Source organism: Daucus carota, chromosome 7 (assembly GCF_001625215.2).
Source record: "Daucus carota subsp. sativus chromosome 7, DH1 v3.0, whole genome shotgun sequence".
NCBI classification, from domain to species: Eukaryota; Viridiplantae; Streptophyta; class Magnoliopsida; order Apiales; family Apiaceae; genus Daucus; species Daucus carota.
Window position 1 is genome coordinate 2,179,730 of NC_030387.2, and position 24,661 is coordinate 2,204,390.

At 30.4% G+C, this 24,661-nt stretch overlaps 3 protein-coding genes across 3 annotated transcripts; all 3 read right to left on the reverse strand.

The window, feature by feature from the left end:
• Positions 1-367: 367 nt before the first annotated feature.
• Positions 368-1,317, reverse strand: LOC108194407 (expansin-B18-like). Its single transcript, XM_017361354.1, has 3 exons — positions 1,170-1,317; positions 762-1,062; positions 368-686 (listed from the first exon to the last, which is right to left on the reverse strand). Exons 1-3 carry the CDS (start codon positions 1,315-1,317, stop codon positions 368-370), a joined length of 768 nt encoding a protein of 255 aa, XP_017216843.1.
• A 10,331-nt stretch (positions 1,318-11,648) lies between these two features.
• LOC108194408 (expansin-B18-like) lies at positions 11,649-13,143 on the reverse strand. Its single transcript, XM_017361355.2, has 4 exons — positions 12,996-13,143; positions 12,778-12,890; positions 12,499-12,686; positions 11,649-11,967 (listed from the first exon to the last, which is right to left on the reverse strand). Exons 1-4 carry the CDS (start codon positions 13,141-13,143, stop codon positions 11,649-11,651), a joined length of 768 nt encoding a protein of 255 aa, XP_017216844.1.
• A 5,230-nt stretch (positions 13,144-18,373) lies between these two features.
• Positions 18,374-24,387, reverse strand: LOC108194409 (expansin-B18-like). The gene is made up of 6 exons (XM_017361356.2): positions 24,383-24,387; positions 23,326-23,605; positions 19,516-19,591; positions 19,298-19,410; positions 19,030-19,217; positions 18,374-18,692 (listed from the first exon to the last, which is right to left on the reverse strand). The coding sequence occupies exons 1-6, from the start codon at positions 24,385-24,387 to the stop codon at positions 18,374-18,376; spliced, it is 981 nt and encodes a 326-aa protein (XP_017216845.2).
• Positions 24,388-24,661: the final 274 nt, after the last annotated feature.

The following is a 24,661-nucleotide window of genomic DNA, read 5'->3' on the forward strand; positions in this document are numbered from 1 at the left end:
CCAATATATGATAATCAAGAAATAATTTCTTTCTACCAAATTTGATTGTATTTTAACTTTTTTAGACTAAAATAATTATGTCATATTAACTATTTATTATTTTATATTTGAATTTTTTTTATTAATAAAAATTAATGAAATTGGCGTGATTGAAATTTATTTGTTTAAAATTTATAATTGTCTTCATGCATGAATTGCTGACTTCACGTGTTTACAAGTTCCATTAGTTGTCATAAATTAATTACTATGATTGGGACTTAAAACAAAGATCCATCAGCTTCTTTAAATTTTCTGCATTTTAATAATGTTGTAACAATGTTTTAATCATCCAATAAAAACATTAAGGGATCATAGGCTAATCAGAAACTCAAAAATTGACATTTGAAACATATCTAGCCCTAGCAGCCCAGTTCGGTGGAACCGCGTTATCAGCTTCAATAGACTTTCCAGATGAGGTAGTAATTCTGAAGGAAAGTGGGCCCTGAGCTGAATCACTGATGTTAGCATACCATGTCGCCCCCCAGCTTTGTTGCATTGGAATCCAGTCAGAGTTTGAGGGTTTGAGCTGCATGGCTCCAATATCTCCATCTCCATTGATGCTTTCAACTGCACATGCAAAGTAGTTTGGATTGATATATGGGTCGATTTTGAACGCAATTTTTGCACCCTGATAATTGCATGGCACCCTGGAAAAACATTAAAAAGATTAGACAAAACTGAAAAAAAAATTACAAATTAAAAGATATTGTGGTTTTCAGTACCTTCTGAATTGGATATCAACTTGTCCTAGTTGGCGGAGATTATTTTCTTGTCCGGGTTTAGCCATTGCCCCGAAAGCATGGCCACTCAAGTCGAAATGGAATGGTACGTTGTTACAGGCTCCAGGACATTCATCTGTGATGGTCACGGTGATTGGCTGGCCTGAGCATTGTTCAGCTGAACATTGCACCTGAAAACACTGACCACAGCCATGTCCTTTGAGGAAGATCTTGGCATTTCCAGCAGATATCATGCTTGAGAATGGAGGTTGTGCGACATCTGTGTCAAATCCGCAGGCTCCTCCTATATTCATATCATAATTAATAAATAATCAAGGGGCCTCACAAATATGTTGATGTTTAAATATTTAGTTATATTACAAAATTATTGAAATTGAGTTTATTAATTACCACTTCCAGGACCATCAGGGGGTCCATACCATGTAGCCAAAGCAGGTGCAAAACCCTGTCCAAAACTCAGGGAAATCTGCATAAAAATTACTGATAAATTGATCACTAGAATGGAAATAGGTATATCATTTTTAAGATTAAGAGCCATTGTTTTATGTATCCACTTAATTAATAACTACGCTTGAGTTGCAAAATGAGTAAGAACAGCTAAACTCAAGTGGAGCGATGAATTGATTATGTGATATTGGATGATGAACTTTGCATGCAAATATGAATGGTATATATAGAGGTTATTTCGTTAAAAAGTAAATGCATACAGTTACCACTTTTTAGGACCATGCTAGTTGTATTAATTAGAAGTGGTTTGCTATGGATCTGGATTTGGTAGCGGATAAGTGGTTACAATGAATGCGGTATAGGAGAGATTTACCGTAATTAATGAAGGGATTTTTTGTTTAGATATGTACCTTGGATTAGGCCCGGATGGGATATCCGATCTAATCCAATCCGATCCGTAGTTAATAAATGAATATGACATTTATTAAAAAAATCTGATCCGATAATAATCCGGTTCGATAAGGATAGATATTGATATGATCAATTCCGATCTGTTAACGATTCGGTCCGATCGCTTAGCTATAATATATATTTTATATTGTATTGTTTTATATTATATTATATTAATATATCACATAAAATTTTTTTTTTCTAAAAATACAAGACAAAACCCTACGTATGATGTTAAACAATTTATTTATTATTTTTCTATTTACTTGACACATACGATGTGGAAGGTTTTATGGGAACATCGAACAAAGTTTTTCAGTTGCATTTTGGTTAATAACAAGAAACTGTAAACTTTATTTTAATGGTTTATTAGTTCCTTTTTATACTTGTTAAGTTAAAATTTATGAATTAATATAGTTTGAAAATATCACTTTGTTTCTTTATGGAAGGTTAATACATTGTTCACGGTGCAAAAATATATTTCATAAAATTTAGTAGATCGGATCCGATTATCCGCGATCCAAGTGGACCGGATATGGATTGACTTGTAAAATATATCCGATTGATGATCCCCAATCAAATCCAATTAAATTAAATGGATAAAGATATGGATTTAACTAGATCCGATCCAATTCCGATCCGTTTACGGACCTACCACGGATAGAATAGTATGAACGGTAATTACATTTCAATGATGAGTGCATCACGTATTATAATTGAAATTTTTAATTTAAAAATGATGCAAAATTATTAATCAAAAGTTATAAAGGTTCATCTCCAACCATGTGTATTGAACTTATCTAAACACCAGAATTTTTCATGTGTATTGAACTCGAATTTTATTAGATTATATATTATTTAAGAATTTTAATAAATTGTATCAAACTATTATTTTATGTGGATTTGTTCGCACAAAATTACGCAAGCTTACGTGGTCATAATATAGAATTTAATTAAGTTCGTTCCCACATAGACTGGTGTATTCAGAATATGCACTTATGCAACAATATATGATTATTATTCACTGCTAAGGCAAGTATCAAATTGATGGTTGTTATCTAGCTTAACTAATAGAATTGAATTACTGGAACTAAGAATTATTAACGAAGTGAAGTTTATTAAACTTCGAATTACTAATGAGAAATAACAGCTACCCTTTTTAATTAAAAAGCTAACTGAAAAACCAATTTTCTAAAAATACACATGCGACATACATATAAAAAGATAATATTATTATATATAATTGTCAATATATAACCGATGATATTATATATATATATATATATATATATATATATATATATATATATATATATATATATATATATATATATATATATATATATATATATATATATATATTTATATATGAGCTAATGTTCAAATACAATTCACTAAATGCGAATCTTAAATACGAACTAAGAGATACCAGGCTATATGACATGACCCACCCTTAGATGTCATTACTCATCTTTTAAAAGTTATCACCCATCCGGGCCCACTCCCGACCCCACTCAATCCACCTTGGACTCACTAAAACCTCACTAAGGCTCCGCACATGACCTAGAGGACTCTAGACAAGCAAGAGCCCCTACTTTACCCAACCCCGTCACACCAGGGCCCACCCATCCACTAGGCCCCACCTAGGGCTTGCCAAGGCTCACCTGGGTGTCTATTCTCGGGGCTCAAAACCTTCTCGTACTCTTAAAACCATTGGTTCGCATTTATGTTTGTATTTAGTAGTTTGTAGCATTCAGTTTTCATCCGATGACCAGTAATGTTTTGTTAGTTTCTAATTTTTTTTATTTAACTAAACTCACGTATCAGAGACCGTATATGTTGCAGTTGTTTATACGTTTAAAATCATCATTTATTAACAGTTATACACTATGCAAGATTTTAGCATTGCGGTTACTAAATTTTTTATTGAGTATCTTCCCATGTTTATCCATGAGTTTATCGTGTCCTTTAATTTATCACCGGAGAATAAACAGAACTCATGTTCAGAAATCTTTTCTTCTTTTTATCTTTTTATTCCTTGACCAATGCGTATGAGCATTACCGATGATCGTACAAGTACCGGTGATTTGTGTATATTATATAGACACTGAAAGCATATGTTATTTATTGCACGATTTATTAAGTTTTTTGCTTGAGTATGATAACACGTTAAATTTTTTTCATATTCTGCATAATTTTTTAAAGTGCATGCTAAGCACTTGAATGAATGTGTGGCTGAATACTCTTAGTGTGGTCAATTTGATTTAAGTTGCTTATGTTCTTTTGTTGAAATTTTTTGTGTCAGAGGTTATCGTTCCCTTGCAAATTATACTACTTAAAATGTTCTGCAGCTTGTAGTGAGGGACTCTTCAAAAAGGCTATCTCTTCAGGAAATTATGGAACACCCTTGGATAGTCAAGAATGCGATACCTGCTCAGTGGAACAATTTTCGATTTAGTGTGACTAAGGGATTCACATATATATGATATCAATTTACTTGTAATCTACTGATCGAAAACAAATAACAGGCATTTTGTTTGTTGTATTGTTTTTTCTCTTGTCATTGTTTGTGTTACGATGACTTGTCATACTAGTTTGTCTAAAATGAAAAGGGTGCTTAGTTTTTAGCTCAATCAGAAGTACTTTATACGTGCTTAGTTTTTAGCTCAATCAGAAGTACTTTATACTCAGTAACTTCTCATGTCTGCCAGTAATATTATCTTGTCTAAAATTGTGGGTGGACATGTTGCATGTAAGATGCAAAGATCTGTATTCAAGTTAGTAGGATCATTCATTCTTCAGTGTAACAAGAGTTTCAAGAGTTGGAGCAGCAGTATGAGCCAAGGGTAAGGAGAGTGGGCGTTTTAATTCTCAATGTTATGCATTATATATACTATAAGGCTTCCAACAGTAAAACAAAAAAAAAGTTCTGCATTCTCAATATTCTACATTATAAATGCTTTTAATTCTCAATGTTCTGCATTATCATAATTGATGGAGAGAACTTCTTTTGAATATATCCATCGTACGTCCTGATCTTTCTAATTTTGTTCTGCTTGGTGTTTGCTGATCGAACTCTTAGTTTACCTATAGAAGCCGCTGTTGCCTGTAGTTCATAATTAGACCACGTCAAATTCTATAATTGTTGAACACGGGATAAAAGATATTCCAAAAATGCTTAAAGTCGTTACCTTTGACATATTATTTTTAAAAACAACCTTCCCAGTCCTGTCTACATTGGGATCAACTTTGTTATCCCCTGGCTATTAGTCTTCTGGAGTTTCATGAATCAAAAAACAAAACAAATTAACATATAATAGCAGTACACAAATGACTATGACCATATTAACCAACTTTACCTCCATCTTGATTGTCAATCGCTAATGTTCAGCTTTGCCCTTACTCCCTCACGTGTAGTACCAATAGAGGACAATCCTCACGTGTTCGTAAATTGTGCAGGCTTTTTCTTCCCACAACTTTGAAATTTCCCGCGAGGAGTGAATAATTCATCATCTTCCTCACTTGTATCTAATTTCCTCATCCTGTCAGCTTCCATCCTTTCAGGCCTTATAGGCAATATGTTCTGCATTATAAGCGTGCATTACAACAAAAACAAAGCTTATAATTTTAACACTTACAACGCAGAACACCAGATACATACTTTATTCTTTTTAACAAAACACTTACAGTAATGTACAACATTTCAGACTAATAACAAACTACACAATTTATTCCACACTAATAGCACTTAAAAACATAAAAAGTTCATATCAGACCCAACACTGGTTATCTTCTAACTCAATTTACTTTAACAGAATTGTTAAATTATTTTCAGAAATCAATAACATTTTTATTTAAGCACAAAAAACAATAACCATTTTTGAATGCAGAACATAAACACATCAACTAACTTTTATGAGATATAATATATGCTTCGTAAGCTCGTCAAGACAAATGATTTTAACACAACATTGTTCCCGTAACAATTCTTTTCCACACTAAAAAACACAACAAATATAAATATTTGGGAATAGTAGGGAACTAGTTGGACAATCACACGGTGGTGTTAAAATGTTTTGCGTCTAGCAAACATTGATAAAAAATTTCCCAGATCATAATATATTCCCTTAATTGGCAACACATAAACTGCAGAATGATTATCGCTATATAGTTAAAAAAAATGTCAAAACAGTCGGGTAACGCTCTATGTTAATGACATATAAATGAAGAACCAATCTGTTCAACAAATAATTAGTAGATTCGTTTTTACTAAGTTATCATTACAAGCATAGAAATAATTTAGGGAATAAGCGGCACAACAATCATGCAACTCCTTTCACCCCAATTAAGAACATGTACATTCTAGCCTACTTAGACCGATTTAGATTGAAAACAATCCTAAAAGAAAGACAAAACTCCAATTAATATCCCCAGATGAGAGCTATAAGAGGATATGCAAATCAAAAAAGGGAGATAATTAGTCAAAATTTTCAATTACAAATCCGGACTCATCTTCAATTGAATCGCCATTTTGTTCCTCGCGATTTCCTCAATTTCTAGTCAATGAAATTTTAAAGAAGATAATGACGAATATCTTGCACTATTTTGGTAACGCCGGTTTCTCGGGGTAGTTGAGTGCGGGATATTGTTTATCCATCTTCAAAGATATACGATATTGATACTGTATACGCCTTATGTCACCCACGTGTGTATTCTAATTTTTAAAATGAAAAGGAAAAAAAAAAGTCCCGTGTAATAAGTAATGACCACACATCTTTTCCCATTGGACAGCTCTAAGGGTGTACTCCAGTACTCCAATTTATTTTGTTCTCCATGGAACTCAACTATCTCTCTCTCTCTCTCTCTCTCTCTCTCTATATATATATATATATATATATATATATATATATATATATATATATATATATATATATATATATATATATATATAGGCTCATGCTCAAATAGAAACCACCCTTAAAATAAAAACTGAAAACAAATTCGTTTCACCATCTCTCTCCTCTCCTTCCATCTCTATTACCACATCTCTGCCCACACACTTTTACCAACACTGCCACACATGTCATTGATTCCGATTTCACCATCATCATCACCACCTGCTGCAGATTTGTTTACAAAATCCGTTAATATTCTGATATACTATTTAGTGATATTCGCTATACATTTTAGTGATATTCGCTGTAGAAATTAGTGATATTCGTAAAAATCTCTAGAACTTAATGCAAACTTCCAGATCTATTTTTATTTGTTGATTCTGGTGATGTTGGTGGTGATGGAGATGGAGGTGGTGGACATGAAGGGGGTAGGGGCATGGAGGATGTGGGGGGTGAGGGTTGAGATGGTAGAGGTGGAGGTCGTGGTGGAGTTATGGCGGAGGTAGGGGCTGTGATAGCGCGCGGATGAAGGTGGTGGGGGTAATAGTGTCGAGGTGGAGGTGATGATGGCAAAGGTCGAGATGACGGTGGTGGAAGAGGTGGAGGTGTGGTGGACGTTGGTGGTAGAGACGGTGGAAGAGGAAGAGAAGGATGGTGGACATGAACGGAGCGGTGGGAAGCGACAAATCTGGAGGGAGCGACGGACATGGAGTTGCCGGGAGTGGAGGCGTCGCCGGAGAAGATGGAGGTGGAGGTGTTGTTAAAAGATTTAGTGATATTGTGTTTAGAATTTAGTGATATTGTAACTGGGTTTTCAGTTTTTAGAATAAGAGGGTTTGTATTAATTGGAATAGTACTCTCTCTCTCAATATATATATATATATATATATATATATATATATAAAAGAAAATTTAAGTTATTATATTTTCATAATTTATAACATTTGCATTAGCACAACATGTATATTACAAAAATATTATTTTGTCTAATATATATTCTCTTAAATTTATATTATGTGCTCAACTGAAATTAATAATTAATATAATTTTTTTTAAATGTATATCTATAAGATTTTTAATATAATCATGAAGAACTATAATCTATATCGATTATGCATATTATAGTTATTAAACTCCTCAAGAAATAATGGATTTTGGATAGTATGGTTTTTTTGAAACTATGATAGTATGGTTTTATTCAAGTCTTGAGATATAGGAATGAATCTCGATAGTGTAGTTATTAAATTTGTGAGAGAGTAATAGCTAAATTTATAAGAGATTATTGTTATAATTATAGTTAAGTGATAGGTTTCCAAAAACACAATAAGTTAGGTGACGAAAAAATCTATTACAGTTGAAGATTGTTGTATTTGACTTATTTTTATCAAATATAATATTTAAATTATATAAATTATAATTATTTATAAGTTACAAATGGTTATATTAATTATATATTTATTCATTTTGTGAATTACATATTAAATGAGTTAATAGCATTGATTGTCATTTAAGCAGAATTATTTTGGGCAATTATGTTTCATAAGAAAGGAGCGCGAGAAATAAGAGAAATGGTTGCTTGTTCAATATCTTTGCCCAACCCCGAAAATATCTCCATCCTTTTTATTCTAAATATTATTCACACTTGTAAGTATATAATATATTTTCAGTTTCTAACATTGGTATCAAGAGTTAGGTTGTTTCTTGTTCCTCCTCATCTTCAGTGAAGCTGCGTGTTTGAATTGAATTTGGCTTTGTAATTTTTGCCTACGTTGTGATCACTTGCATAACATTTCAAAAGTTTTGGTTGGTGGTTGATATTTGTGTTCATTGAAAGCTTCTTGGTCAATCGGATATTAAAGTTACTCTTGAAATATAGCCTCTTTTTATATGTTCATTATGCTCTCGACTTAATTTTTGTTTGTCCATTTGTGAAACTTGATTTTGTTAAAATTGGAATGTAGAGATTGTTGGTGCTACAATCCTAGAATCATCGCTGAAATTAATGCTATTATAGTAGAGGATGAGTTGTTTGTGTATGAATTGAAAAAATTCAAATAATAAATGGTATGTGGGAGTCTAAAAAGAGAGTATAGGTTATTTTAAAATAATCTAAGAAATTGTCATTACGTAAAATGGATTTGATAAAGTTGGATACTACCGTTAAAAAGTATGGTATTATAAAAAAGAAAATTTTTAATTACGCTCGGAATAGAGGGCATGTGATGAATCACTTCGGAATCTTAAATATTTTAGTTGAAGTTGATTATCTGTTAAATAATCATCGTAAGAGATTACTGTGTACTAGAAATTTAATCTTGAAAATGAGGGCAATTGAAATAATTTATTTATGTGCGTGAATCAAAATTTATCGCTGAAAAAGACGATGTTGTTCTCTAGTAATGCTCAGTATAGAGAGCAAGTGAAAGGTCAATTTATTTGTGTGGTTGAATGCAATATTGATATTTTAATCAATGATATAGATGGATGGTGGTTTGACTCGGGTGTTATCCTACATATTGGAAAGTGAAATGAATTGTATCAAAACAATTCGGAAACTATTTGCGTATTTTGATTTTAATTTTAAATATTGTTGATAGATTTAAAATGGTGATTATATTGATGTTACGAAATTGAGTTGGTCCATTTTTATATGGAGTCGAAAAATTAATTATTTCACGATACTATAAAATTATTGTCGAAAATTTGTTGAAAAGACAATTGTATATCAGAAATTTTGTGACACGATCAAAATAGAGTGGATAAATTGAAATGTAAGTAATGCCTAGAAATGAATTATTGTTTGAGATATGGATGATTATTTGAGTTATGTATTTGATTGAATCTGATCAAAATAATGAATCATATCTGAATATTGAGAATGTACCACTGTATGTGGATAGAAATAATTAAGAGATTGAGAATTTTATCAAAGTGAAATGGAAGGGTATTATGTTTGAAGATATTTTTACATATTTAGACACGACTATTGAAGTGTCTTTGTGATGAAATTGTAAGAATTTTTATTGATAAGTTTGTGAGAATCTGATTCAAAGAATCTGGAAAGTAAAATTGAATATATGAAATGTGGGAGCAATATGTTTTTCTTAAAGATAGAAAATTCAAAAGTCGTTGCTAGTAAATTTTGTAAAGAAATTATGAATAGAAATTTTTTGACATATTATATGTGCAAGTGGTCGAAATTTCGATAATTTTTGTGTGTAATTGATTGACGTGACTTAACATATTTAGTGAGGCTTGTAAGTAAAATTGTAAGACCAGCGAGATAAGGTAAAAATTATTATGATGAGCTTGAAGAGTACATTATATAAATTAGTTAGTAGGCAACATGCCATAATTTATTGATTAAAATGGTTTAGGTATCAAAGATGATACTAATAATTTAATTTCGAGAAATCAGTTTAATTTTGTTGAAATTGAAAGTAAGAGGAAAATGTGAAAAATGATTTTTCACTAGTGTTATGCTTAAATGTTTTTGACGAAAGATAGATTCGTACAACTAATTACTGTGACTTAAAATATCAAGTGATGAAAATTCGAACACTACTCGGGTAACAAGTAGTAGATTTAAATTGGAGAAATTAAATAGACCATGTGAAAGGTGGGAGTTGTAAAATAGATATTTGATAATAAAAAAAAGTCAAATGGGAGATGTTGTATTTGACTTATTTCTATAAAATATAATATTAGAATCAAATACTAATGTATTTATAAGTTACAAATAGTTATATTAATTATATATTTATTTATCTTGTGAGTTACATATCAAATCAGTTAATAACATTGATTTTCATTTAAGCAGAATTATTTTGGGCAGTTATATTTTGGGGTGGAGATAATCTCCATAAGAAAGGAGCACTAGGTAAGATAAATGGCTGCTTGTCCAATATCTTTCCAGAACTCCGAAAATATCTTCATCCTTTTTATTCTAAATATTATTCACACTTGTAAGTGTATAATATATGTTCAGTTTCCAACAAAGATTTATTAGAGAGAATTACACGATAGTTAGTGTATATCATTACAGCTGTAAGATATACGGTCCTGCAAATGGATTACGTACACTATTGTTATAGTTAATAAAAGAAAATAAATTTTTTTTCATCAACCAACTTGTTAGATTTTGAAAAACCTACCACTTAACTAGAATTATAACAATAATCTGTTATAAATTTAGCTATTACTATCTCACAAATTTAATAACTAGACTATTCAGATTAATTCCTATATCTCAGGAGCTGAATAAAACTATACTATTCAAAATCCATTATTCCTTGAGGAGTTTAATAACTATAATATGCATTATCCATAGATTATATTAAATATCTTCATGATTATATTAAAAATCTTATTGATATACATTTAACAAGAATGATATTAATTATTAATTTCAGCTGAGCACATAATATCAATTTAAGAGAATATATATTAGACAAAATAATATTTTGTAATATACATGTTGTGCTAATGCAAAAGATATAAATTATGAATATATGTGTGTGTGTGTGTTTGTTTGTGCATGTGTCGCGCAACCAATTATTTGCTTAATAAAATTTATATAATCCTTTACATTACATACACACATATATAAGAAAATTTAATGAAATTGGTATGATTTAAAATTTATTCAATTGTTGGAATATTTCCTTGATGCATGAATAACTAACTTCATGTATTTAGAAGTTCCATGTGTCATAAATTAATTATTGTGATTGGAAAAATGCTTGGTGCACATAAATGTGTACAAAATTTTGTACACATGTGGTGGGTTTTAAATATTGGAATGGTCCCCTTATTTACACCAACAACTCCAATTAAAACTCACCACATCAATTCATTATGTACAAATTTTCTCTGTACATAATTTTGTGCACCTTAGGAAAATCGCAAAAACACAGAGAAAAGTAAATTCATCGGACTTAAAACTTAAAAGAAAGATCAATCAGCTTCATCTTTTTTTTACTGAATTTAATAATGTCGTAACAATGTTTTAATCGTGCCATAAATATGGGATCCTATTCCTAACTGGGCATTAGGGGATCATAAGCTAATCAGAAACTCAAAAATTGGCATTTGAAATATATCTTGCCCCCTTAACCCATTTCGCTGGAACTGCGTTATCAACTTCAATAGATTTCCCGGACGAGGTAGTAATTCTGAAGGAGAGTGGTCCTTGAGTTGCACGGTTAATGTTAGCACTCCATGTTGCACCCCAGGATTGTTTCATTGGAATCCAGCCAGAATTTGCGGGTTTGAGCTGCATAGAGCCAATGTCACCGTCTCCATTGATGCTTTCAACTGCGCACGCAAAATAGTTGGGATTGATACCTTTGTCGATTTTGAACGCGATTTTTGCACCCTGATAATTACAAGGCACCCTGTAAAAACATTAAAAAGATTAGACAAAACTGAAAAAATAATTACAAATTAAAAGATAGGCTTAATGACCTTTTAGCTCTTGAAGTTTGGGTGGAAGTTCCGATTCGGCCTCGAAGTTTAAAAATGTAACTTTCGACTCTCAAAGTATCTTTGTCGTACCTTTTAGCCCGTATGGCGTATACAGGTATATAACGGGGTGGACAAAGTTGACATTTCACACGTGAGGGTTAAAAGGGGCATTAAACATTAAGGGTTAAAAGGAACATCTAATGTATTTTAATGTATTCTTTAGGGGTTAAAAGTAACGAGATGTATACTTTAAGGGTTAAAAGGTACGCCCAAACTTTGCCCCGAATATGAATTGTCAAATTTGTCCCTCGATTTATACCGGTATTTTTAAAAATGTACAACAAAGATACTTTGAGGGTCGAAAGGTACGTTTTTAAACTTCGAGGCCGCATCGGAACTTTCACCCATATTTCGAGAGCTAAAAGGTGATTAAGCCTAAAAGATACTGTGGTTTTCGATACCTTCTGAATTGGATATCGACTCGTCCTCGTTGGCGGAGATTATTTTCTTGTCCAGGTTTAGCCATTGCCCCGAAAGCATGTCCACTCAAGTCGAAATGAAATGGTACATCGTCACAATGTCCAGGACATTCATCTGTGATGGTTACAGTTATTGGTTTGCCCGAGCATAGGTCAGCTGAGCATTGCATCTGCATATATAATTAATTTGTCCATGTCAATATAAATAATTAATAATAATGCTGCATTCGATATAAGAAGAAGAAATCGATGTTAGTTTACCTGAAAACACTGACCACAGCCATGTCCTTTGAGGAAGATCTTGGCATTTCCGGCAGATATCATGCCTGAGTATGGAGGTTGTCCGACATCGGTGTCAAATCCGCAAGCTCCTCCTATATTCATATCATAATTAATAAAAAAACAAAGGGTTTCACACAAATATGTCGATGTTTAGAAACATAGTGTTATTACGAAATTATTAAAATTCAGTTTATTACCACTTCCAGGGCCATTAGCAGGTCCATACCATGTAGCCAAACCAGGTGCAAAACCCTGTCCAAAGCTCAGGGAAATCTGCATAAAAATTACTGATAAGTTGATCACTAGAATAGAAATGGGTATATCATATTTGAGATTAAGGGCCATTGTTTAATTTTATGTATCTGATCCGCTTATAACTAAGCTTGAGTTGCAAAATGAGTACGTAAAAACAGCCAAACTCAAGTGGAGCGATGAATTGATAATGTGGTATTGGATGATGAAGAAATTTGCATGCAAATATGAATAATATATATAGAGTTTATTTGGTTAACAAGTAAATGCATACATTTACCATATTTTAGGAATTTTAGGATTATGCTAGTAGTATTAATTAATTGGGAATTTATGCGGTGATCACATTTTAAGAATTTTAGGATTTTTATATTGGGTAATTGGAATTTTAGGATTATGCAGTCACCACATTTTAGGAATTTTAGGATTGTGCTAGTAGTATTAATTAATTGGGATTTTATGCCGTTACCACATTTTAGGAATTTTAGGATTTTATATTGGGTAATTGGAATTTTCGGATTATGCAGTTACCACATTTTAGGAATTTTAGGATTTTATATTCTATTTATGAAATCCAAGTGTATTTAATTCAGATTTGAAAAAAATTATGACAATCTTCAGATATTCAATTATGATTTTAAATTATGTTGCAAAATTTGGTACTATTTAAACATGATTTTAAATTATATTTTAAAATTGGATGATATTCAGTTGGCATATTTAAAATCTATCAAATGTTGACTGATTTTTTTTAGACTTCATAAAATGATGATTTTGTGAGATTGTTGAGTGTATTTTAAAATATTTGAAATTCCACCAAAATCTATGAGATCTTAAGACATTGTGTTTAAGTTGACTATCGTCAAATCAAAACTAGATACAATTCATCGAAATCCTTAAATTATATAATATCTATTAAAACCTCAATTGAACTCTTATAGAATTAAACTAGTTGAGAAACCACGCGTTGCGGCGGCCTATAAAGATTATATTGATAACTTAAATTAATATTTGTATAATGAAAAAGAATATACCTAAGACTATATCTGTGATTAATCCGAACACCAATCATGTGTTGCATGAATAATATTTTCATGTATACAAAGTGAACTATATAAAAATTAATAACAACAAACATGTTTAATAAAGAAAACTAATATTATAAAAAATAACCAACAAACATATATCAATAACCGTTAATTTATTGATTTTTTTATCCATCAATATCATATACAGACTATATTGTTCTCCAGTGTTTCGATCTGTCGATTTGTCGACTCCCACATCCGACAAACTCTTACTTCTGTTAGCCAATCATCTCTGTGTTTCGATTTGTCGATTTGTCGACTCCCACATCCGACAAACTCTTACTTCTGTTGCCAATCATCTCTATCGCATAGTGTAACTCGTTATTATATTACACCTGAATTTATAGCGGTTAAATTGTGTGTGTTAAATTTTATGATGTTTCACCTGAATTTATAGCGGTTGATTTGAGAAAAAGACCGGCTTACCAAAATTGTTTTGGTTTTTGATATACAACTTTTCCTAAAATATGATGATATGTTCAAATTTTGATTTGATTTTGATATATTGAAAAAGGTAGTTTTAAAACTTTCTTCCAATATATCCAAAACTAAAAAGGTAATTTTTAAATTTGATATTATTTTCATCCAAAAATTCCAGATAATTAAATAATCTGAAATAAAATCAGATTGTAATTGAAATATGTGCATAGAGATTTGTGTGCTACTCTTTCTCATAATTAAATAAACTGAAACAAAATCAAATTAAAACTTTCAAGCTACTATATTCCATAAATAATCTGAAACAAAATCAGATTCTGAAACTTGATTCTAATATACCTGAAACTAAAAAAGGTAGTTCTAATTTTTGATATTTTTCATCCAAAAATTCCAGAAAATTAGAAAAATAGAACGGAGCGATGTGAGAGGCGCCACCTACACGCCCCTCGCTTCTCCTTTATATAAGTATACTAGTTGAAAAGCCGCGCGTTGCGGCGACCTATAAAAATTATATTAATGATTCAATATTAATATTTGTAAAATAAAAATAATTTGTGGTTGTCTATAAAAAGTATATTAATGTTTCAAAATTAATATTTGTAAGATAAAATAAATTTTATATTATCAAAATCTTGATGTAATATATAAAATTGCAAAACTGGACTATAATTCATGGTGAAAAAATGAAAATAAATTTATACACGTAATTAACAATTTAAAACACGACGAATCTTAATTTTATTTGTGTTTTTTTTTTGAAAAGTAATCATGTTCTTACATTGTCACCTTACTCTAATTTTTTTGGATTGATTGTGCACAAAAACATCTAACTTAAATCGGTGAGATAGCAGTCTATAACTACCCTTACTTGTAACAACCTTTATATTTTAATAATGTATAAACAGCCTTTACTTAAAAGTTGCTTGAACGGAACAAACAGATAATGCATGAATAATTTTTTTTCCCGCATACAATGTAAATCATATAAAAATTAACAACTAAAAATATGTACGAAGAACAAAAAAAATATTATAAAATAATAACCAACAAACATACATCACTAACAGTTAATTTATTGATATCATCCATCAATATCATGTCAAGACTATATTCTTTTCTCGTGTTTGCATTCATCGACTTCAACATAGTTGTTTATAACTACCTTTGCTTGCAACAACTTTTATTTTTTTAATACTGTATAAACAGCCTTCACTTATCGTTGCAGAAGGATGACACCACCGAGTTAGAAATCAAGCAAAAGAACTATCACCAGAGAGAGGTATGTTCCTGGTATTGAGAGACAGGAATTTGTGTTTAGATGGTCCAGAACCCTACAATCTTAGGGGTATTTAGAGGTGGAGAGAGACTTGTCTGCTACTCTTTTCCATAATTAAACAATAAAAAAATCAGATTAAAACTTTCAAGCTACTATATTCCATAAATAATGTGAAACAAAATCAGATTCTAAAACTTGCTTCTAATATATCCGAAACTAAAAAAGGTAGTTTTAATTTTTGATATTTTTTATCCAAAAATTCCATAAAATTAGAAAAATGGAAATGCCCCTCGCTTCTCCCTTATATATTGATATATTGATATATTGATGACTGAGGATTGGTATGGATCTGGATTAGGTAGGGGATAAGTGGTTACAAATGAATGCGATATTAATTAACTAGAGATTTATCATAATTAATGAAAGGACTTTTTGTTTACGTGCCTCGGAAAATAGTATGAATGGTATTTAAATTTCAAAGATGAGTCAACTAATTGAAAATTTTATTTAAAAACGGATACAAGAATACTAATTAAAAATTATAAAGGTTCATCTCCAATCATATATACATTTTTCTTTGCTACATTTGTTGAAACTAGAGAGCACTAATGGAGCCATGAAGATTTTTTAAGGGCCAGAATATTAATGTTATTTAAATTCAAAAATATTATATATCAGATTTTATAGTAGGATTAGTGTTAAAAGTCTATTTATTTTAGATTATTAATAAAAAGCTTAATCATTTCATTAAAAAATTTAATTATTTAACTACCAAATCGCCGATGACAAAGATTTGAAAGAACAAATTGCAAACAGGGAGACTCGTAGATACGACAGAGAAAGTAAAAAGATATTATCCAACATCAAAGTCTATATTATTAAAATTTATAACAAATGATATAATTTTATTTTATAAATAAAATAAATTTAAATAATATAGTATTATATGTAATGCTCATTTACAAAATAGGATACAAAATGATATGATAATTGAACTGAATATTTTAATTGATGCTATTTAATGTATATACATTCATTATAATCAAACTCAACCCTTTTAACTGATTTTATACTAATTTTGTGAATCAAATATATTTCTAATAATATATAAACAAAATAAACCAAAAATCTAGGAGGGGTCAGGGCTCCTCCAGCCCTCCCTCCCTCCATCTCTACTAGAGAGGTTATCTAATAGGTCACTATTTTTAGGATAATTGTATCTCACACTTAATTTATTATATTAAAATAATATATTTTATTTCAAAAATTTAAAATAATATATATAGAGAGAGTTAAGTTCTATAGAGTACAAAAATATTGGAGTATTGAAGTAGAAGTTCGGAAAAATCTAATATAATCATCTAAATTTAATTTATTTTGTACTACTATATTTGTAAACATTCGATGCATATTATGTTTTACCATGCAATCAAAACGTAAAAAAATTACTTTCATAAAAAAAAGGTACATCCTATCAATTTTTATCTTTAGATTATTTCTGGTTAGGTTTTAATTTTAAGTACAAACTACCTTGTTAAAGACATTTTTAACACAATAATTTTAAGCCGAAGCAAATATCCTCCAAAATGTGTAATACCCATTACTCTAGTGATGTATTAATGTTGATATAATTTTTATTATAATTTGTTTATCAAGTTAAAATTATTCATTTATATTTGAAGAAGGAGAACAACTAGAATTTTATTATTTATTAATACTATCTCACAAATTTAGTAATTTAGTAACTAGATTATTCAGATTTATTCCAATATCTCAATTGAATAAACTATTCTATCCGAAATTCATTATTTTTTGAAGAGTTTAATAACTATAATTTAATTGCATAATCCACATATCATAATTAAATATCTTCATAGATTATATAAAAATCTTATAGATTGCATTTAACAAAATTAATGATTTTTAATCATTAATTTCAGCTGAGCATATAATATAAATTTAATAAGAGAATATACATTAGACAAAATAATGTTTAGTAATATTTCATTTTGTGCTAATGTAAAAGTTATAAATTATGAAATATAACAACTTAAATTCCCCTCCCCCCCCTCTCTCTATATATATAGATATATATGTATATCATGTATGTATATGTATATGTATATATCTAACCAATTATTTAATTAATAAAATTAATATAATCCTTTGAGTTACATACACACATACATAAGAAAATTTAATGATATCTGCGTGATTTAAAATTTATTTAATTTGTTCAAAATTAATATAATTGCCTTCATGCATGAATGCTAACTTCATGTATTTTGTCATAAATTAGTTATTGTGATTGAGTACGAGTTGTTGAAAATTGTAGAATCACGAAAAAAGTAAATTCACGGGACTAAAAACTCAAAAAAAGGATCAATCAGCTTCATCCTTTTACTCAAAAAACCAGCTTCATCTTTTTTCTGAATATTAATAATGTTGTAACAATGTGTTAATCATGCCATAAATATGGGATCCTAATTGGGCATTAGGGGATCATAGGCTAATCAGAAACTCAAAAATTGGCATTTGAAATGTATTTTGCCCCGGCAGCCCATTTCGCTGGAACTGCGTTAGCAACTTCAATAGATTTTCCGGATGAGGTAGTAATTCTGAAGGAAAGTGGGCCTTGAGTTGAAGGGTTGATGTTAGCACTCCATGTTGCACCCCAGGATTGTTGCATTGGAATCCAGTCAGAGTTTGCGGGTTTGAGTTGCATAGAGCGAATGCCACCGTCTCCATTGATGCTTTCAATTGCACATGCGAAATAGTTTGGATTGATATGTTGGTCGATTTTAAACGCGATTTTTGCACCCTGATAATTGCATTGCACCCTAGAAAAATCTTAAAAGATTAGAGAAAACTGAAAAAATATTTACAAATTACTCTCTCTGAGTCTCTGTCCCGTTTTATATGTCCATTTTAAGTTTAACTTGTCAAATTGACTATAGTTCGACTGAAATTTATATTTATTATATAATTGAAAAAACTAATAAAAATTATATCATTAGATTGTCTACTTTAATATGTTATTTTCGGGTTTTAAAAATAATGAATAGGTAATTTAATTGTAATGTTTAGTCAAAAATTGGTCAATTTGACTTCTCGAAAATCAAAATGGATAGGTAAGAGGGGGACGGAGGTAGTAAAAGATATTGTGGTTTTCAATACCTTTTAAATTGGATATCAACTTGTCCTCGTTGGCGGAGATTATGTTCTTGTCCAGGTTTAGCCATTGCCCCGAAAGCATGGCCACTCAGGTCAAAATGAAATGGCACATTGTTACAGGCTCCAGGACATTCATCTGTGATAGTCACAGTGATTGGTTGGCCCGAGCATTGTTCAGCTGAGCATTGCACCTGCATATATAATTATTCTGTTCATGTCAATATAATCATGTTGGATTCGATGTAAGAAGAAGAAATTGATGTTAGTTTACCTGAAAACACTGACCACAGCCATGTCCTGAGAGGAAGATCTTGGCATTTCCGGCAGATATCATGCCTGAATATGGGGGTTGTCCGACATCTGTGTCAAATCCGCAGGCTCCTCCTATGTTCATATCATAATTAATAAATAAGCAAAGGGTCTCACAAATATATGTTGATGTTTAAAAATATAGTGTTATTACGAAATTATTGAAATTGAATTTATTACCACTTCCAGGGCCATCAGGAGGTCCGTACCATGTAGCCAAACCAGGTGCAAAACCCTGTCCAAAGCTCAGGGAAATCTGCATACAAATTACTGATAAGTTGATCACTAGAATAGAAATAGGTGTATCATAATAAAGATTAAGGGCCATTGTTTTATGTATCCGATCCACTTATAACTAGGCTTGAGTTGCAAAATGAGTAAAAATAGCCAAACTCAAGTGGAGCGATGAGTTGATATTGTGATATTGGATGATGACATTTGTATGCAAATATGAATACATATATATAGAGTTTATTTCGTTAAAAAGTAAATGCATACGGTTACAGCATTTTAGGATAATGCTAGTAATATTAATTAATAGGTATATTATTCAATTGAAATTTTAAAAGATTTTTATTTATGAAATCTAAATGTATTCAATTCGGATTTTAAAAAATTTATGAGGATCTTGAGATATTCAATTACGATTTTAAATTATACTACAAAATCTGGTAAAATCCGTTGATATTCAATATGGATATTAAAAATCTATCAAATGTTGACTGAAATTTTTAGTACTTTACAAAAATTAAAATGAAGGATTTTATGAGATTGTAGAGTGTATTTTAAGATATTTGAAATCCCACCGAAATCAATGAGATTTTAAAATATTTTGTTTAAGTCCTAAACGCTCATCAACTCTGCTACATTTTATCAAGAATTTATGTAATATCAAAATCAGATACAAGTCATTAAAATTTATATACTATATAAAATTTATTAAAATATCAGTTGAATATATAAATTATAACTCATATTTAAATTAGATAGCTATAGATCTGGATTAGTTAGGGGATAACCGGATAAGTGGTTACAAATCAATGCGGTAATAATTAACTAGAGATTGAGCATAATTAATGAAAGGACTTTTTGTTTACGTGCCTCGGATAAATATAATGAATGGTATTTAAATTTCAAAGATTAGTGCATCACCAGCTAAATTAAAATTTTAATTGAAAACATATACAAAAATACTAATTAAAAATTATAAGGTTCACCTCCAACTATATATACATTTTTCTTTGCTACTACATTTGTCAAAACTAGAGAGGTTATCTTATCTCTTACCACATAATATATGTCATTCAAATTTTTTTAAATGATATATATATATATAGCTTCTCTTTCAGGATCCAACTAAAAAATAACCTAGTAACTCTTATAAGAGTTAAAAAAGACAAGGCACGAAAGACGGATGCATGAGCTAGCCAAAAAAAAAAACACGGCTATTTAGACACGACTATTAAAGTGTCTTTGTGATGAAATTGTAAGAATTTTTATTGATAAGTTTGTGAGAATCTGATTCAAAGAATCTGGAAAGTAAAATTGAATATATGAAATGTGGGAGCAATATTTTTTCTTAAAGATAGAAAATTCAAAAGTCGATGCTAGTAAATTTTGTAAAGAAATTATGAATAGAAATTTGTTGACATATTATATGTGCAAGTGGTCGGAATTTCGATAATTTTTGTGTGTAATCGATTGACGTGACTTAACATATTTAGTGAGGCTTGTAACGAGATAAGGTAAAAAATTATTATGATGAGCTTGAAGAGTACATTATATAAATTAGTTAGTAGGCAGACATGCCTTAATTTATTGATTAATATGGTTTAGGTATCAAAGATGCTACTAATAATTTAATTTGGGGAAATCAGTTTAATTTTGTTGAAATTGAAAGTAAGAGGAAAATGTGAAAAATGATTTTTCACTAGTGTTATGCTTAAATGTTTTTGACGAAAAATAGATTCGTACAACTAATTACTGTGACTTAAAATATCAACTGATGAAAATTCGAACACTACTCGGGTAACAAGTAGTAGATTTAAATTGGAGAAATTAAATAGACCATGTGAAAGGTGGGAGTTGTAAAATAGATATTTGATAATGAAAAAAGTCAAATGGGAGATGTTGTATTTGACTTATTTTTATCAAATATAATATTAGAATCAAATACACTATAATGTATTTATAAGTTACAAATAGTTATATTTTATATATTTATTTATCTTGTGAGTTACATATCAAATGAGTTAATAACATTGATTTTCATTTAAGCAGAATTATTTTGGGCAGTTATGTTTGGGGGTGGAGATAATCTCCATAAGAAAGGAGCACTAGGTAAGATAAATGGTTGCTTGTTCAATATCTTTCCAGAACTCCGAAAATATCTTCATCCGTTTTATTCTAAATATTATTCACACTTGTAAGTATATAATATATATATTCAGTTTCCAACAAAAATTTATTAGAGAGAATTACACGATAGTTAGTGATATATCATTACAGTTATAAGATATACGGTCCTCCAAATGGATTACACTATTGTTATAATTAATAAAAGAAAATAAATTTTTTTTCATCAACCAACTTGTTAGATTTTGTAAAACCTACCACTTAACTAGAATTAGAACAATAATCTCTTATAAATTTAGCTATTACTATCTCACAAATTTAGTAACTAGACTATTCAGATTAATTCCTATATCTCAGGAGTTGAATAAAACTATACTATTCAAAATCCATTATTCCTTGAGGAGTTTAATAACTATAATATGCACTATCCATAGATTATATTAAATATCTTCATGATTATATTAAAAATCTTCATGATATACATTTAACAAGAATGATATTAATTATTAATTTCAGCTGAGCACATAATATCAATTTAAGAGAATATATATTAGACAAAATAGTATTTTGTAATATACATGTTGTGCTAATGCAAAAGATATAAATTATGAATATATATATGTGTGTGTGTTTGTTTGTGTGTCGCGCAACCGATTATTTGCTTAATAAAATTAATATAATCCTTTACATTACATACACACACATATAAGAAAATTTAATGAAATTGGTGTGATTTCAAATTTATTCAATTGTTGGAATATTTCCTTGATGCATGAATAGCTAACTTCATGTATTTAGAAGTTTCATGTGTCATAAATTAATTATTGTGATTGGAAAAATGCTTGGTGCACGTAAATGTGTACAAAATTTTGTACACATGTAGTGGGTTTTGAATATTGGAAAGGCCCCCTTATTTACACCAACAACTCTAATTAAAACTCACCACTAGTGCTGTAATCCGATCCGGGCAGCTCGCGAGCTCGCCCGGCTCGAACTCGTTTTGATGGGTTCGGCTCGGCTCATTTAGTTAAACGAGCTCGAGTCCGGGCAGACGTTTTGGCTCGTTTCGTTAAATGAGCTGGCTCGGCTCGATTCGTGAAAATTAACGAGTCGGATTCGGGTAGCGTTTTAGGCTCGATTTAGTGTTAAATTAAACGAGCCGGCTCGCCCGACTCGTTAAACTCGGCTCGTTTAGCTAAACGAGCCAGCTCGACTCGACTCGTGAAAATAAACGAGTCGAGTTCGGGCAAAGATTTAGGCTCGTTTCTTAAAGGAGTCGGCTCGGCTCGACTAAATAACACTCGGCTCGAAACTCGGCTCGCCCGGACCGAATAACAGCCCTACTCACCACATCAATTCATTATGTACAAATTTTCTCTGTACATAATTTTGTGCACTTTGAGTACGAGTTGGGGAAAATCGCAAAAACACAGAGAAAAGTAAATTCATCGGACTTAAAACTTAAAAGAAAGATCAATCAGCTTCATCTTTTTTTTTTAATGAATTTAATAATGTCGTAACAATGTTTTAATCGTGCCATAAATATGGGATCCTATTCCTAACTGGGCATTAGGGGATCATAAGCTAATCAGAAACTCAAAAATTGGCATTTGAAATATATCGTGCCCCCTTAACCCATTTCGCTGGAACTGCGTTATCAACTTCAATAGATTTCCCGGACGAGGTAGTAATTCTGAAGGAGAGTGGGCCTTGAGTTGCACGGTTAATGTTAGCACTCCATGTTGCACCCCAGGATTGTTTCATTGGAATCCAGCCAGAATTTGCGGGTTTGAGCTGCATAGAGCCAATGTCACCGTCTCCATTGATGCTTTCAACTGCACACGCAAAATAGTTTGGGTTGATACCTTTGTCGATTTTGAATGCGATTTTTGCACCCTGATAATTGCATGGCACCCTGAAAAAACATTAAAAAAATTAGACAAAACTGAAAAAATATTTACAAATTAAAAGATATTGTGGTTTTCGATACCTTCTGAATTGGATATCGACTCGTCCTCCACTACACCAAAATTGACTAAAAGCGACCAACTAAAAGCCACCAACAATAAAAGCCACCATTATAGGTCGCTTTTAGTAAGAATACAAATTTTAATTGACTGAGTAGTAAAAGCGACCGTTAATGGTAGCTTTTGTGTGTGGTAGCTTTTGTTTGGTCGCTTTTAAATACAAAAGCGACCAATAATGTTCTGCGGTCGCTTTTAATTTTTTTTAGTAAAAGCGGGAAGATTCCCGCCAACCAATAACACTAATTTCTGTATGTGGTAGCTTTTGTTTGGTCGCTTTTAAATACAAAAGCGACCAACAATTGTATGTGGTGACTTTTAATTTTCTGAATAGTAATTATAATATAAATATGATAATTCTACTTTAGTCATTTACGATGATTTTCAGATTGATTTCAGTTACAACTAAAATAATAATTAATGAAATATAAATTATTTTTAAAAATTGAGATAAAATTGTGATTTAAATTGTGAAAATTGTGCATATGTTTTTTAAAATAAATATCAAAAACTATTTTTTTATTCTTTGTAAGAAAAAAAATTCAAGATACATTTAAAATTTATTGAAATTTTAGAAATATGACTAAAATATATCGATCTTGACATCTATATGTTAAGATCACTGATAATTATTTCAAAAAATTCAAACTGCCAAATCAAGAGTATACACCATTTCTACGTAATAGTCAAATTATCATTTGACTGTTAAAATCTCAAATCATATAAATTTAATATTTGTTGAAATTTTAAGAATATGACTAATTAAAATATGTCGAATCTTGACATCTATAAGGTTGGATCGTCGATAATTATTTTTTAAAAATTAAAACTATCAAATCAGGAGTATACACCATTCAGATGCAATAATCAAATTATCAGCTTATTGTTAAAATCTCAAATCTTATAAATTTAAGATTTATTGAAATTTTAGAAATATGACTAAAATA

Bases quoted from the DNA above. Each gene is read 5' to 3' on its own strand.
- LOC108194407 (XM_017361354.1), bottom strand. From the start codon at position 1,317: ATGGCTCTTAATCTTAAAAATGATATACCTATTTCCATTCTAGTGATC. The intron at 1,063-1,169 runs GTAATTAATAAA...ATATGAATATAG, and splicing joins CCCTGATGGTCCTGGAAGTG to GAGGAGCCTGCGGATTTGAC. The intron at 687-761 runs GTACTGAAAACC...ATGTTTTTCCAG, and splicing joins GTTGATATCCAATTCAGAAG to GGTGCCATGCAATTATCAGG.
- LOC108194408 (XM_017361355.2), bottom strand. From the start codon at position 13,143: ATGGCCCTTAATCTCAAATATGATATACCCATTTCTATTCTAGTGATC. The intron at 12,687-12,777 runs GTAAACTAACAT...TTATATATGCAG, and splicing joins GCTGTGGTCAGTGTTTTCAG to ATGCAATGCTCAGCTGACCT. The intron at 11,968-12,498 runs GTATCGAAAACC...ATGTTTTTACAG, and splicing joins GTCGATATCCAATTCAGAAG to GGTGCCTTGTAATTATCAGG.
- LOC108194409 (XM_017361356.2), bottom strand. The intron at 19,592-23,325 runs GTTAAGGGGGCA...ATTTGTATGCAG, and splicing joins ACGCAGTTCCAGCGAAATGG to ATTTCCCTGAGCTTTGGACA. The intron at 18,693-19,029 runs GTATTGAAAACC...AGATTTTTCTAG, and splicing joins GTTGATATCCAATTTAAAAG to GGTGCAATGCAATTATCAGG.